At 38.9% G+C, this 16,171-nt stretch overlaps 1 protein-coding gene across 2 annotated transcripts in view; it reads right to left on the bottom strand.

Moving 5' to 3' along the window:
* The window catches only part of UBE2Q2 (ubiquitin conjugating enzyme E2 Q2), a 51,608-nt gene that overhangs the window by 13,953 nt on the left and 21,484 nt on the right, over positions 1 to 16,171 (bottom strand). For both annotated transcript variants that reach the window (XM_065641528.1, XM_065641527.1), the window contains 4 exons: positions 13,749 to 13,853; positions 12,016 to 12,072; positions 9,790 to 9,930; positions 1,006 to 1,090 (listed from right to left, as the gene is read on the bottom strand). In XM_065641528.1, the coding sequence (XP_065497600.1) occupies positions 1,006 to 1,090; positions 9,790 to 9,930; positions 12,016 to 12,072; positions 13,749 to 13,853 (388 nt within the window). The remainder of the gene's footprint in view (positions 1 to 1,005; positions 1,091 to 9,789; positions 9,931 to 12,015; positions 12,073 to 13,748; positions 13,854 to 16,171) is intronic.

Genomic DNA, 16,171 nt, shown 5'->3' with positions numbered 1-16,171 from the left:
CACAAGACTATTTACCTATAAGGTAAATAGGGCAAATCAACAACAACAGGCTATCGCCTCTTCAGTTCTGTCCTTTTACACACAAAATGCCAGAGCCAGCAAGTGAGATTTAAGCCCACTAGAAATAAACTAGAGAAGTTCAGAAAAGTAAAAGACAGAGGATTAATGTTTAGACTGGCTTTCTAATCAGGCATCCCTCCTGTTCCCATCCGGGCCTGCCCCAGGGTCTCTTCCCTGGCTGCAGTGACGGAGTTGCCTACTCAGCTGACCTACAGTAGTTCCATCTGCCTGAAATACAATTCCATATACTGATTCCTTTGCTGAGCTAGTTTAGATACGGCCCTTACATGGAGCAAACAGAACAGGCAACCACCTGCCTTTTCTTGAGCTAATCAGTGTCTGTTATTCAAATGAATTTAAAAGACAAGCTTGTTTTCTATTGCCATTTGTATCCTTACTCCAAGGAACACATGGAGCTCAGGATCAGATTAACACCATCACAAAATAATAAAACTAACAGTAGTGTATTTAAGGCGAAATCCTGTATAATAACAAAACCTTCTGCTGTTGAACACAAATCCCTCTCCAGCAAGCCTATTCTTGTGAGCAGAACTACCCACTGGTAGTGGTTAAAGCTTTCACCCTATATACCTGGAGAGCTGCATTTCAGGTAGTTCTGAAAACTCCAGAAGCCCCACAGGGGTAAATCTGGAGTTTTCTTTGTAGTCAGTCATCCACCCCAAGAGCTTTCTCATAGTTACAGCAATCCTGTTAATTCTTGTATGAATCTTAGCGTAACAAAAAGGAAGAACATTTTAGAGAATATGTATCCCGACTTCCTTATTCTCCAATACACTATTTTCTATCAGTATGTATATATTTGTTTAATATATGTGCATATGTATATACATGCATATGACAACAAAACACAGAAAGATTAGCAGGAAGCATTTGCCAAGAGAATTCTTTTAAAGCGTGTTTTAAGGGAAATCTGAAGCATTTTACCTGTTTTATAACTCTGTGATCTATATATATCCCTGAGTTCTTTCATAAGTCGATCTGAAGCCTGAACTGACCCAGAGACTGCACCCTGAAACAAACAAAAAAGACTCTAAATAAGTGAAAAGTGATACTTACATCAAACAGCTTTACTTCCATTATGAAGTTACACAAACAAGAAAGTATTAAGAATATATAAATTTCTGTACTAGGATTAGGTTTTTGAAAAGTTATATATTCTAGTGAGGAAAGACCACTCAAAAGAAACAACATACTCCCTCTAAAGCAGCACATTAATGTATACTCTTACATGGCACAGGTGATACAAATCTTTAATCCAGGTACAACAGACATTTTTCTGTAAAGGAATTTAATCTCTTTGGCATTTTGATTTCCAAGATGGATCCACAGTACATTTCTAATAGGGAAATATTTCCTTTTACCTTCCACTCCTATGCATCAGAAGGAAAAGTAAAACTAATCCTAAGAAAAAGCTTCTGCACTTAAGGTTTTGCTCTTTTCTCAGAAATGTATTTCTTTTCGTTATGAAAAAAGGTACAGGAGTTGGGAAGTATCCACTATAGAACAGCAGCTCCTGGATGAAGAGCGAGCAAACATATTTGAGCAACCTGGTCTAGTGGAAGGTGTCCCTGCCTATTGCAGGAGGGTTGGACTTAGGTGATCTTTAAGGTCCCTTCCAATCCAAATCATTTTATGACTTGGTGATGACTTAGAAAATGCAGAACAAAAGCAACACCATTATTCGCGATACACTAAAAAACCAAAACAAAAACAAAAAAAGCACCACAACACCTACACAGAAGAAGATTAAGGTACGTAGACCCTAAAATACCAAATATTTTGTTGTGATTTGCTACAGTTCTTGTGGTTTATGCAATCAGGGCAGAAATCTGTTCTTTTAGACCTCAGTTCTGTGTTTCTCAGCATCCCAAAACGATAGAAAACTTAGCATACGATTTCTGAGCCTGATATTTTGGCCTGAGATACAGTGCTAAAGCCAGAAAAACAACAAAAAAATCTTTAAGTGATATGCATATAAAATACCACTGGCTCTAAAACTCATCAGTTATTGACAAACTAATGAACACACCAGTTACCAAGTAGCTCATGTCTACTTCTACCAACAACTGCTGCACTGGCTGCATTCTGCACACAGTTCTGTGACCTTGGTATTAACTTTTGCCTGAATTTTCTGAGCTTTAAAAAGCAAGGACAGAACTTTTTCCTCTTACAAAATTAGAGTGCTTACTTAGAATAACATGATGACCAAAAGTACCTAGATTATTCTATCCAATTCGATACCAAAGCTAGCAGGAAAGATTTTTTATACTGACCCTTAGATGTTATGTGATTATGCTGCTTATATATTCCACCCAAAAAACATTTAACATTTGAGCTTTTTGGAAAACAGAGAGAGAAAAAAAAAATCAGTGTTACAAGATGTAAAATATGGAAAAGGAATGAGGAGTCCAAAGGAGATAAGGTAGCCATCACCCCAAACCCAAACTCTGTGAAACTTGGGCTTTCACCAGCAGTCAGCTTCCCAAAAGCAGATGATTCCATGAGACCCATGCAGGTCTCTTCTGCTGCTTGGGCTTCAGTCACTCGCACTGAAATACAAGCTAACACATGTAGCTCTTAAGTGTGCTGTCAGGAGGAAAAAAAAGAAAAAAAGAAAAAAAAAAAAAGGGAAAAAACCCCAAACAAACCAACCCAGAACAACAACAAAAAAACCCAAACACAAAAACCACACACACAAAAACCAAATCAAACCAAAACACCACCCAACCAAACAACACCACCACAAAAAAAACCCCACTCAGAATAAAGTGAAATTCAGTCTCTCTATATGAAGTAATGAATGATTAGTTTATGGATCTGTTTTTCTACTCCATGTAAGAACTGGAAGAGATTTGTTCCTTCAGTTTCCTTTCAGATACTACGAACATCTACAAACACATCTTTTTTGCAGAGAAGTGTCAGAGAAATACTCCTGGAGGAATCTGAAGCAGCTATGACCATTGTCTAATACCCGAAACATCGTCCCTGTTTGCCTGAAGTCAACAATGATATATATTCTACGAGGTCTTAATTGCAGGATCAAATTATTTCTTAATAAGGATTAAATATCAGTAATAGTTACTTGATACTAAAGCCTCCACATACTTGTCTTCTCTGGCCAGTAGCATCATATTATATGCTTAGCTTCACACTAGAATCTGTAGACTCTTTTTTAGGCTATTCATTTTCATATTCCACTGGATTTAATTACACAGATTACTGAAATTCCACTAGTTTTTCTTAACGGACCGGTAGGAAGAATGAACATTGTAATTAAATATGCAAATAAAAGTCAACTCCTTTGATCTGATTAAACAAAAACTGTATGTAGACAAGGCTCCAGATAAATCACTTCTTAGTTTACCGAAGCCCCTGTCTATAGAGCAGTATCAGACGAAGAAGGGATTGTTCTTCCTTTAACAGTAAGCAAATGAAGTTTTATGGAAACAATCTAATTATTTATATTAGTTACTTGCAGATTATTATTATTATTTATACCAATGATTTTCAGATTAGCTGAAAAAGAAAGCATTACACTTAACAAGTGAACACACCACAGTGTTAACCAGCATTCTCTGTAAAACTGCGGTGCTCTTCAGACCTGCGCTGTGAGTGTTAAAGTTGAGACTCAAGCGTGCGTTGAATCTCGAGGAAAGAAACTTCATAGGGAAGTGTCAAGATTGTGTCTTCTGCACAGAGCTCTGCAATATCCTTGCCTCATCTGCTGTATTGCTTACTGAAAGAAGGAATTTTCTTACATTTTTTACAGAATTTCAACCTCTAAATACAGGCAATTTAAAAACAACTTAAGATTCTCAAAGACATTCTGTGGAAAACTAGTTTCCTCACTGCATCTTTATTTCCATCAAATTAAGCTACTGAATTTCTGTATATAATGTTGGAAGCTCATCTTAGCATATGAAAATATAAGTATCTTCTGTACTGTAGTAATTTAAAAACCAAAACACACCCACATTCTCCTGAGCACCATTATAACTGCTGATAAACTGAAGCGATATTTTTTAAAAAAGGTTAATTTTAATGTGTGTAAGCTAGTCAATGTAGACTTTGTGTATAACAATGTTTTTCACCCCTTTTTTCCTAGGAGTGTCTAGTTGGGCTGCCCACTCTTTATATATTAATAGTAGCAGTAAATATAGCTAGACTTGCTACTCTGAAGAACCGACAGACGGCAAACCAGTGATCTCTGATCAAGAGGCAGAGGCTAGCAAGAGCAACCTAAGAAGTTTAACACAGGAGCTTACTTTACATGCTCTGAACTGCCCTGGGGGGAAGCTGAAGCAGAAGCCTGCACAGATTAACTGCTGTACGTCATGGTAACCTTAATGGCAACCACCACTGTTTGAAACCAAGTCTTCATTCTGGTGTCACTTCTGGTTTTTTATAACTACTGTTAAAGTGCAGTTCAGGAGAGAATACTATTTGCATTACACCATTGCGTGCTACAGCAGAGTGGCACCTTCAGTTTTGACTATAATGGTACTGAAATTAAAAACTTTACCTTTCAGTAACTTGCTATATCCAGGTTATAATTCTAAAACTGAATTCAGACACAAATATCCAAGTATTCTTCTGGAGAAGTGGGACTTGCCACTCCAAGCAAGATAAAGCTCCCATTTGCGAGATCAAGACTTACAGTTGCAACTGCCTTAGAGATAACTGGTCAGTCATGGAATCAGACAGGTATCTGTCAGGTGGGGTTGATGCCAAGAGCAGAAAGGCATAGCCATTTGATCTGGAAACTGAAGAAGTTAAAAGAGCTGCCAGAAAAGCCCCAAGTCACTTTTCTCCTACTAAGTAATCAAATAGGCACAAAACATCCCATCCTCTCCTGTTGAACGTACTTGTGGTTCTCTAGAACAAGCAGCAGGTAAACTGGGGAAATCCCCGCTATGGGAGGTAAACACTTCTGTGGACCACGTGCCATTTGCTGAGAGTTGCAAGTAACAGAAACACCTGGTGCATGAATTCCCAGAGCCAAAACTCGTGGACCTGTAAAATATTCATGAGATGTATCGCTACAAGCTTGTCCTGTTCTCAAGTTCTTCCCCCTAAGGACGTGCTTCTACCATTCTCAGAAATGGGAAACTTTCGTCCAAGTCATTATAGGCATTATATTTTTCAGAAGTGTTTCGATCCTTAATCGGTATTTATATTAATATAGACCAGTTAAGCAGCTTCTGAGAAAACCAGGACTTCAGAGCTGAGCTTGTGCTCTTGCAGGTCAGCAGGACACAGCTGACGGTGCAGGAATCAGTACAGCACACACCGCTGCCCTGACTCCCTGCTGCACGAAGTTTCCAGAGATACAAGGTTTTGCAGCCTCAGCTTTTCTGCTTTGGACATTTTATTTTCCCCTTCCATCCCTCAAGACTCATTTAAGGAGCAGACTGTGGTGGTGTTATCTGAGGTAGGAGGTGCAGCTCACTACAGTTTTAAATACAAAGACTGGATTGTCTGTTTTCTGTCTGATCAGAAAGAGACTGTCACACATCAAAACAGCACAGTAATCACCTCACTCACAATATGTTGCAGATAATTCAGCCACAAGGCTAAAAATTAACTGCTAAAACAAAACACAAAAAAACGGAAACTCCCCCAAGACAATAAAATTAAATCTAAATTGACCCAAAAAGAGCTAAAGAATACAAGTCTGCTCTATTGTCACTGAACTTTCTCAGTATTTGCGCAGAAGTACTTTCCTTCCTGGAAGCTCAAGTAGGTTCATACTCACTTCAGGGATTAGACTGAAAATGGAAATGACACCTTAGACTTCATAAAATCTGAAGATGAAGGTGGAGACATTTGAGACTTCTAAAGGAAAGTGCATAAACTCCTCAGCAGGAAATGGAAAAAGCTAATAGCATTATCTAAATAAGAAAAGCATTAATCTCTAAAATGACTGTGGGGAGAGACCTCTGCAAAAGCAAGCAGCAGCAAGTTGTTAAATATTTGAAGTTAATGATTCCAGTTCAAAGACCTTTTTTTTATTCCCAGTAAGCAAGTGGTTCTTTTAAGTTATTACAATGTTAAGAGGATGATTAATTGTTGCTCCAAGTTATGTACTGTACCACAAGCCAAAGTTTATTTCCTGATGCCAGCAAGAAAAATCAGATTAGAGATACTGCTGAGGAAGAAAATAGTTTACAAAATTAGTAGATACATATTCTTAACTTGTCTAAAACACACAAACCTTAAAAACTCCTATGACAAAAGCCTCGAGCAGCAGAAAAGTGTCTGTAGCCAGCTAAGAGCAAGAACAGGACTGCACACAGTCCTTCCCTATGGAAAAACCTTCAGCATGATCCATAACTTCAACCTGCATTTCAGCCAACGGCAGAGAGGATGACCCATGGGTTTGGAACAAAGAACACGTAAAGAAACTGAAGAGTCTTCTGGCTGCATTGTGCACTAGCCAAAGCCTGACACAGGGCTCCACATTGCCTCTTCCAACGAGTGGCACATGAATGGCTTTGTTTTAAAAGAGCTGCGTAGTTTGTGTGAAAAGCAGACTATGTTTAGCCATCACATTCAAATTCGTGAAACTCACACTGTCCTTTAAAAAATGCCACTGTGAAGGGCTGTACAGACTTAAAATTTGCTTTATGTTAGGGTACGAGCAAACTTCTGCTATCTTAGAGCACGCTTAACACGTTCTGTTAACAGTCCCATGTTTTGGCAGCATAAAGGGGCATTGAAGTGCTACTAGGTCAGCTCTTTCCTGGGTCAGTAGTGCAGCTATAGTTCTTAAGCACTTAAGAGTAAACCCTCACAAGTCCTTTGAGAAATTATTTAAGCAGAGCAGCTATTTCTGGTGACCCACAAAAATACCACGGTTCCTGGGCAGCAGCTGAATACCCTGTTCCCTGCACTCAGCTGACCTTGTTTATGCACTAGCACCAACCAGAGTGTCCTGGCATGAGAAACAGCTATTATGTAAGTTGAGTCTGCTGTTGTCAAACAAAAAACCAGCAGCGCTCATTGCAGCTCTGCTAGATGTGGAAGGACAAGGCAAAAGGAAAGGCAATATTTGCAGAACGGGAAAGAACAGATAGCTGAAGAAAACCTGCAGTTTTAAGAGGCTTTCCACATCAAGGAAGAATGTTGACACTACAGAAAACTTTTTTTAGGTGTACTAAAGTTTTAGATGACAGTAAAGCAGAACATGCCTTTCAGGCTGAGGGAGGATTTATTTTATTTAACAATTAAGGCATTTTTACCATTAGGTCTGAGTTATAAATACAGAAAACTATATAGAATTTCAATAGGCATCTTCTCAAGCTGTGAACAAACATTTAAGCAAAACTAGTAAGTGATTGTTGTGTTTACGGTTAGTCGAGCGTTAAAACAGACTTGACTATATACCAAAGCAGTTTGGCACATTATGTTTAACCGCTTTTAAATACCGAAATGTCGATTAGGTTTGGGGTGTGCTTTTTGGGTTTGAGTGGGCTTTTTTGTTGTTTGGTCTGGCTTTTTGTTTTGTGGGATTTTTTTTGGGGGGGAGCCTGACCATTACTGTACACTTTGCTTCAGACCCCCTGATAGGTTACTTGAATTCATACACAAATCAACGAGGAATCTCCTCTAGCCAGCTGTCTCATGCTGCCTATTTCAGCAGAACATAAGTCTAAGGTATTTTCAACAAGTTGGCACTCAAGTCATATTAGGACAGCACTGGGATGTGAGCAGAAGACTTGGAGTTGAAAAACTCTGATAGAAGCATTTCTATTTTATTTCCTTTGCAAAGCAGATGGCTACAAACAGAATCTCTTTTCCATGCTAAAAGGTCAGTAACTAAAAGGAAGTTGGAGTTTTGTTTGTTGTGTTGTTTTGTTAGTGGTTTTTTTGTTTGTTTGGGGTTTTTGTGTGTTTTGTGGTTTGTTTTTGTGGGTTTTTTTGTTTGGTTTGGTTGGTTTTTTGTTCTTTTCCCCCCCACCGAACTAGATGAAGTTATTTAGGGCCAGTAATTAATGACAAGAAATAGTCAAGATTCAGCTACATAAAGGAGCCTTTTCCCTAAATTTTCATGATAACTAGATAGATCAGGAGTGCATCCCATATCAAAAGTGGATTGGTTTGGCTAGGGCCAAGCACTTTGAACACATATAGTTCTTGCTACAAAAAGGAGCCTACAATAAAAATATATTAGATTCAAGAGAATTGCTGAGTGCAATTTAGGCTTTTTAGAGAATATTTACTGGAAAAAATCATCAAGTATAAGAAACAGAACAAAGCTGGTTCCTTGGGCAAAAATCCAGGTGTTCCCTACACACCAATCCTAAATCTTATTCCTTCCCCAGATACTTAGAGATCCCTGCCCTGTACCTAACTACTGCTCACGTCCTCCACTATTAGCTCAGAGAGAAATAGCACATCTTGTGTCTGGGTATGATCTACATGTCTGCAGACTTACCAAACAGCACAAAAACTTACGAGCTTACACAGTAGAGGGCACCAATTTAAACACCTTCCTTCTATACAGATGACCTAGGAAAATTTTAGAACCCTTACCTTTGGTTGAAATTGGTCACGAACAGAATATTGAATTTCATGCATGACACATTTTAAGCCTCTCTGAAACAAAAGTTTTATTTCCTTGGAAGCCAGGCTATATAAAATTAAGGTTGTAAGACATCATCCCTCCTATGTGTACCTTTGAGAAGATTCTCTGGAACTTGGCACTTGTGACACAACTTTTCTAAGCCCCTGGAGAACACACAGGTTTTCACAACTGCCTGCTGGCAACATCACTCAGAAAACGGTGATGATAAACCTGCAGAGCTGCTGATGGCCCCTTGCTTTATGTATTAAACAAACACACACACAGCCCCCCCTCCCCCAAACACACAGCCAACAGCAACAAAATGAACCACAAAATAAAACAAACACACACAAACCCAAACAACACTACCACCACCAAACACACAACTTCAGTAATCTCCAAGTGGCATAGATATTACTGAAAAAGAAACTCATGCACAATAATGGATTTAAAGCACAAATTCCTGGGTTTACTGAGAATATTAAGTCATAGATGACTTCTTATGCAGTCAGTTATATATATGGCTTTATTTACTGTTTTAATAAGGGCTCAGCAACAAAAGTCACGCTTACAAGCTAGATGCTTTCTGCTGATTCTAGAAGGATGACTATTGTTCGTAACAAAGGCGTCAAGCAAGAGACACAGAGACAACCAAATAGATAGCTCTGGGAATCAGGCGACCAGTTAAATATCATTAACAAGTGTGAAACCTGGATTTACATGTAAGAGTTGAGTGTAGTGAAAAGCTAAAAGATGCTTCTTCACCCAAAATGCCAAGAATAACCCAATTTCTTTGACAAAAGAAATTATGATAGGATTCTCCCAGGCTGAGTTAGAGTGCTTTGAAGTAGTTTCTGTGCCTCTGTGGGATGTAGACTGACAAGTAACTTCCAGTGCCAAAAGATTCAATGAAACATGAGTCCATTTACTAAATGACATTGGAATTTCAGCTGGCCTATTCAAGCTTCTCCAAAAAGAGCTACTTAGGTTCCATAACTTGAGATATTTGTCCTATATATGCTGGAAGCCAGCTACAGGTTAATTTATGTCTAGGTGCATAGCGGTAGGCTTTATTTGCTGAAAACCATTTCTATTTTAAAACCATAAGTATGGTAAAGAAAAAACATAAATCATTAACTCACATTTAAGTGATCTTGCCTTTGATTTTTTCTGATTTTTTCTAAGATTGCAAGGTTCTCTTTTTCGATGCCTTCATCCTCAGATTTCTTCCCGTCAACCGGTTCCTCCTCCTTCATATCATAGTGATCCAGATCTTCAATGTCCTACAGGATAGAGTCAAATTCACTGTCAATAACTATGCTCTTCATTCAACAAAACTCTCTCCAGATGCATTTAAGGATACAGTCACACACTGCACAGGACTATGTATTAATGAGTGTTGAATGTCATTTCTCTTTTGTTTTAACTTCGCTCTCTCAGCCAACAGTATTCACTGAAGTGTAGGGAGCCTTCAAAATACAAACGAGACCCAAATTCACAAAATATTTCTGGTTACAGAAACAATCACAATAAAACCTCTTCAAGAACTTAAGGTTGTAGTGAATCAGCCATTAAGGCAAGTAGAAAACAGGAAGATAAGGCATTTTGAACAGGACTTGAGAATCCACAAATACCCAAAGTTAGGGTGTCTTCAAGGCGTTTCTAAAAGCAGATTCCTTTTTTAATTAGAATCCTAGCTATGTTACACTTCTGGCAAACAACGATTAACATACCTGGCAGGGCTACAGCAACCCTTCAAGAAAGTGAAATATTAGAAAGCTACACCTACTTTTTTCAAGATGAACATTTCAGCTGGAGATTAGATGCAGCATTAGGATGGGAGACAAAGTTATGTGGTCAAATGTCCTGGAGACACAAGCCAACATTTCAGTTCTGAGCTCTAGAGTAAGACACTAAAAAATCTTCAAGTCTATTCTGGGATGTTGTTATCCTGTTGCAGAGGAGCGCTCTGAACTTAAGACAACTGCCTGTAAAGCGATTCAAGTGCTATTTGTGGAGAGGAGGGGAGGACGTAAATACCATGAGATGAAAAAGGGAGCACTACAGCAGCCACACCAGCAAGCTGAGTTCACAGCTATCAGATATGTTCCAATACACAGCACTCCACCGCAGCCAGGCCTACTCTTTATGCACCATCTGTTGGCATGGCAGGAAAACCTGGCCAAAAATGCAAACTCAAGCACATCTTAGTAAGAAACACCTAGCTGGTGCCTTTGACAACACTGTTTACTCCAGCTGGAACACAGTTTAGACTGAGTATTCTTTAAAATGCTCATGTTTCTCAAAATAATGGTATAGCTGTAGGAACTCTAAGCTGCTTTTCAATTGAGAAATTGGACTAGGTTACAAGTTGAAGATATCAGTACCGCACACAATGCCACCTGACAGCTTATAAATAATGACAATTTTTTTGTCCAAAATAACCCAAACAGAGTGCAAAAAGCTATTTACAAGCCCGAAAGGAAAAAGAACCTTGTGGCACCAGGATATGGCAGCGTACATACTAGCTCTACAGAAACTCTGGCTCCAACAAGCGTGGTCTGCATCAGGCTACATGTCACATAATAGATACTGTTTCAAATTAATTCCAGAACATGGGTAACATTTGGCCTTTTCTAAAGGAAGATCCTCTACTCCAAGAATGAGTTATTCATTCTTACTACACACCTTCTCCATTAAAAGTCTAAATCTGAAGTCGTCAGAACAGTTCTCCTATAATAAGGCTATTTATAGTGGTTTAAAAAGCAGGCATCTTGGAGCGATTCTAACATGCTGTAGAAGTAATTGAAAGGGGTTGTTCTCACACAGTAAAAAGCTCATTAAAAGGAGCACTGTGTTGCCAGACAGTGATATAAACCCATTAAAGTTTAGCATGCCTGTTTTGGATGTCCTTCCATTTCCTTCAATGTATTATAGTTAAAAACTATCTCACCTGTTTAATAAATCAGCAAACTGATTTACTCTTAGCCAGTCTGCTTCAATTTGGGAGGCGCACTCAACTCTATCAGAGCCAGTTCATGTGCTGCTTGAAATAGGAGTTAACAAAGCAAACTTACTGATTTGGCACACAGTGTTATGTATTGTTTGACTAAAGCACAAACAGATGTCCAGTGCTCTGTATCCAAGTACCTCACAGCTGCGATCTAGGTTTAAGAAGAAAATTTCACTAGTTTTGTGGTTGAAGTGAAAGCTGACATTAAGGTAAACATCTAAATTTTAAATTATCTTTTCTGTTGAACTCTAGGGAGATAACATTTTACAGTTTGGTTTAATAATTAGCCAGTCACTGAAGAGCAAAATGCCAGAACTCTACTCAATTAGGATAACAATCTCATATACACACATACTTCACCCATATCTTCTTCTTCCTCCTCCTCTGATGTAACTTCTTCTGTTGTTCCATTCTGCAATACAACAATGAGGTTTCTGCATAAATTGTATGTATGCTCCTTTCTTTCAAAACCAGGAAGCCTACTATCAAAGAGAAAGCCATATATACAAAAGTTACACTTATCGAGATTTGCAAAGGACTGAAGCCTAATGTGAAAGAGACACAAAGATGCTTTCCTGGAGCATGACAGTGAAGAGATTTTTGCACAAAGTAAAGATAAACAATGTCACAATTAATTTTACATTAAGTTCTAACCGGAAACTTAAGATGCAGATAAGGATATCCTATTCTGAGATGGTGACAAATGCAATAAGTCAAGCGGGTTACAACTCATGATCTCTTAACCATGAAATCAGATCAAGGGTCCGACTAGAATCCATATACATGCTAGACTTCTAAAAAGAAAACAAAACCAAAAAACACACAACAAACTTTAGACCTCTAAAACTTAATGGATTTTGTCTCACTATCCAAAACCTCAATGCAACATCTACTACCACCATATAGCCATTATTACTAGATTATTGGATAAAATACCAAAACAATACATTGAGTTCATTTTTCACGGCTTTCCATTTCAGGATACCACTTCAAGCTCAGGAAGTTTGAGCTGCAGAAATACTCAGGAACATTCTGATACACTTGTGCTCTGTGTACTCTTCTTTGGCAAGGAAGGAATGCCACTGCTGTAGACAATGCAGGGGACTAGATGGATCTTTGGTCTGACTTACTAAGGCCAGTTTTATTTAACTTGCAAATTATCTGACATTTCTGGCTAAGAAACCTTTCACAGGTTTGTTTTTGAATTTCAGAGCACAAGACTGACTGTTCAATGAAGCTCCTTACTAATACTACAGGCCTATTGCCTTATAGTTGCACTGCTATGTGGGTGGCTGAGAGAAAAGACCTATAGGATTACAATTTGGCACATGACCAAAATAAAGCAAGTTATTTGTCATTACTACAGTAGTGTCACCACAGGGAAACCATCTGTTAAGCTACAGGAGTTTTACAAAATCATGTCATCTTAACATGTATAAGCAAAAGAAGATAACATAATCTTATTAAAAACACACACACAAAGAACAGTTACAATCAGTTACCAGTTCTGTTTTCAGCACAATACAAAACATTTTGGTTAACCAGAACATTTCCCAGCCCTTCACAACTCTTAATTTGTCAACTGCACAAAAAGTAAACAAGGCACCTCAGTTACTCCCTACCCAAAGCAGCATATGGTCTTGCTATCCCATGTCTCTGCAAGGGACTGAAGAGGAAGGAAAACATCTATAGTAGTTCATGCAAGTGCACACTGTAAAACATATACTCTTCAAGAAAAAGCCAACAGTGTTTAAACCCACTTACATTTCAGAACAAAATACATTTGGGAAGCACTGAATGCACAGCAATTGGCTTGAACAATATTTAGGAGGGAATTAAACTGACAGCACTGGTATCACCTGCACACCTTTCAACGACACAGAAACTCCAAAGGCAACTGTGTAATATTATCACACCATTATTAAATTGATTCTGCAAATGAAATTCAGATTGAGGGCACCATAAAGCAACAGTGCTTCCTATCTCCAGTCTGGCTTGCAGAGGTGTAATCACTCCCACCATCTTGTCTCTTGGAGCTGAAAAACGATTCCTTCATTACCATAAGGTGTCCACAGCTTTTTAATTTACCTGTCCAGCTGGTAAAGGTTGATCTAACATTTCAACATCTGGATGCTGAGGAAGATTATATAATCTGCAGAGGTCACATATTAATCGCTTCAGCTGTTGAAGAAGCTATAAAAAAAAAGAAAACACAGAAACATCTAAGAAAACACGGAAATGTCTATTTAAACCACAGCGCAGAACAACATATTTTGAGTTTGCTTCACATGTTGGTACTGAACTTTCAGTCACTGTACACCATTTAAATCTGCACACACTGGAATCAAGTTTAAAGACCCTTCTTTTTCTCTGTAGTCATTGTAATAAAATCCCTACAATGGGAAACCAAAGATGTGGCAAGCTAAAGATAACTCCAATTCATCTCATGTCAAGCGAACAAAGTCATGAGCAAAAGAATAACCTGGTCTGGCAGCATCGTCCATTCTAGGCATAGGTGCCTCAGCCACAAATCGCCAGGGAATAACCTAATGGTCATATTCTGTGAGACAAGATGGTCCATTCTGGTTTCCTAGGTTAAAGAACCATGTCTTCAAAAAAACAAGGAGGAACAGTTTCATTTTCCACATCCTGAATCCCTTTCTAGGGCACACCAGTGAGGCAGCAGAAGCACGTCACACTGTACAAGGCACAGAAACCAGCCAACCTCGGAGCTGGAGCCCAAGTCGTCTGCTTGCTGTCTCTTGTCAGGTTGAGCCCAATCTGTTACCATCATTGATTTCTGTTTCCAGCTTTCACCATTAGGCTGGCTGTATTCTGCTAACTGCAAAATATGGGACACCTTTCACTCACTGGAATGCTATCCAGAAAATAAGTTTAGTTCTGCAGAAATAGGGAAACATTGTTTGCCTCTTGATCACCTCACTAAGTGGAGTCTCCCAGCTGTCAGCTTCCTCCAGGCAGGCTCAAATTCCCAGTTAAGGCTCAAATTCCCAGTTAAGGTCAAGACCACAAAAGACTGTCCTACTGCATTCCCTAACTTTTCAAGGTCTTTACGTAGCCATGTCAGAAAAAGAAAGGACTGCACAATACGTTTGCAAAATAGTCAACCCTTCACTGTTAGCAGAATTATACCCTAGATGAAGCCTGCAAACATTATCCATCCATTTATGGACTTTTTTTGCAGATAGTAAAGGGACTTTTTCTTGCCACTGGCAGAAGGCAGTGTGTGAGACAGCCATTTCTGCACACATGCCCTTCAGCTCCACTAGTCCGTACACTTAGGGTGGCAACCCCCACTGTCCTTTGAGATCTCTCTGTAAAGGAGGGAGACTCAATGTGGCCTCACCCAAAGAACAGCACAGATTGCGTTACCTCGAAGGAACGATACCTCTACAACACTATTTGGTGTTTGTATACTGTATTTCTTAAAATATACAATAAACTAAGATATCTAAGAAAAATACAGTCACTCCCAAATATCCTACATGTCCAAAGCCTTGTTGTTGGGCAGTTTAAATGCTCTTACCTTACCCTACTACAAGCAAAAATGCAGCCTCTCTGGGGTTAAGAACTCACTTCCCAGCCCAAATCACTCGCAATGAAAAGCAAATGTTGCCCTTACACTATCTGAAAGCTTCAGTGCTTTTCCCTTTTCCAGTAGAATTCAATGCTCCTGTTTGATCAGAATGTTATTTATTCATCGAAGGCTGTGAACTGACATGCCAGCTGGTGTTACAAGAATTACGATGCTCTCTATCACACCACATTTGCTGCTTCTGCATCATTCAGGACAGTCATCCTTAACTCAAAAATAAAGCAGATGACACCAAAAGAACTGGTGTATCAGCAACACATTTCTTGTGAGTATATACACGAGATGTGACAGTTTGTGTTGCCAGAAGCTTTCTGTAACAATCAAATTTCTCAACAGTGTTAAGACTCTTACATCTGTTTGAAACATCCTGGGTATCTGAAACATCAGGAAATCTTTTAAGAGGCAGAAATCAGGTTAATAAATCAAAAAATTGGTTGACAGATAGAACTAGAGATCTTAAAATTATTCTCAAGATGTAAGATGCGTAAAGTTGCACTGCTACACATTTTATTCAGAAAAGTTTTCTCTGCACAAACAACACCGCCTTATGGAGAGCTGGAGCATAAACTGTAACATTTCAGGAATTGTGTATTTTCTCACGTAGCTATGCAAGGCTAGGCAAGCCATTCACTTGCTTCATTTGTTGGGAAGCAAACAAAAAAAATCGAAACGGTGGGGGAAGAATAGCACCACTGGTGTATGCCTGGTCCAGAGCTTGGAAAAGCAGATGAATACAATCTTAGATGTGTCTCTACAGAAAGAGGCAGTAAGGGCTGGGAAGAGTTCAGAATTGCTTCCTGCCCTGCTTCTTCCACTCCTCATCCTCTTCAGGATGAGTCCTGTCACCTGCACTGAAATTCAGAAGGAATTTCTGCAGCCAGGACCTAACACACGG

The sequence above is a fragment of the Caloenas nicobarica genome, chromosome 10 (assembly GCF_036013445.1).
Source record: "Caloenas nicobarica isolate bCalNic1 chromosome 10, bCalNic1.hap1, whole genome shotgun sequence".
Classification (NCBI taxonomy): Eukaryota; Metazoa; Chordata; class Aves; order Columbiformes; family Columbidae; genus Caloenas; species Caloenas nicobarica.
The sequence above is the reverse complement of the archived record's forward strand: the minus strand, read 5'-3'. Positions and strand labels throughout refer to the sequence as shown.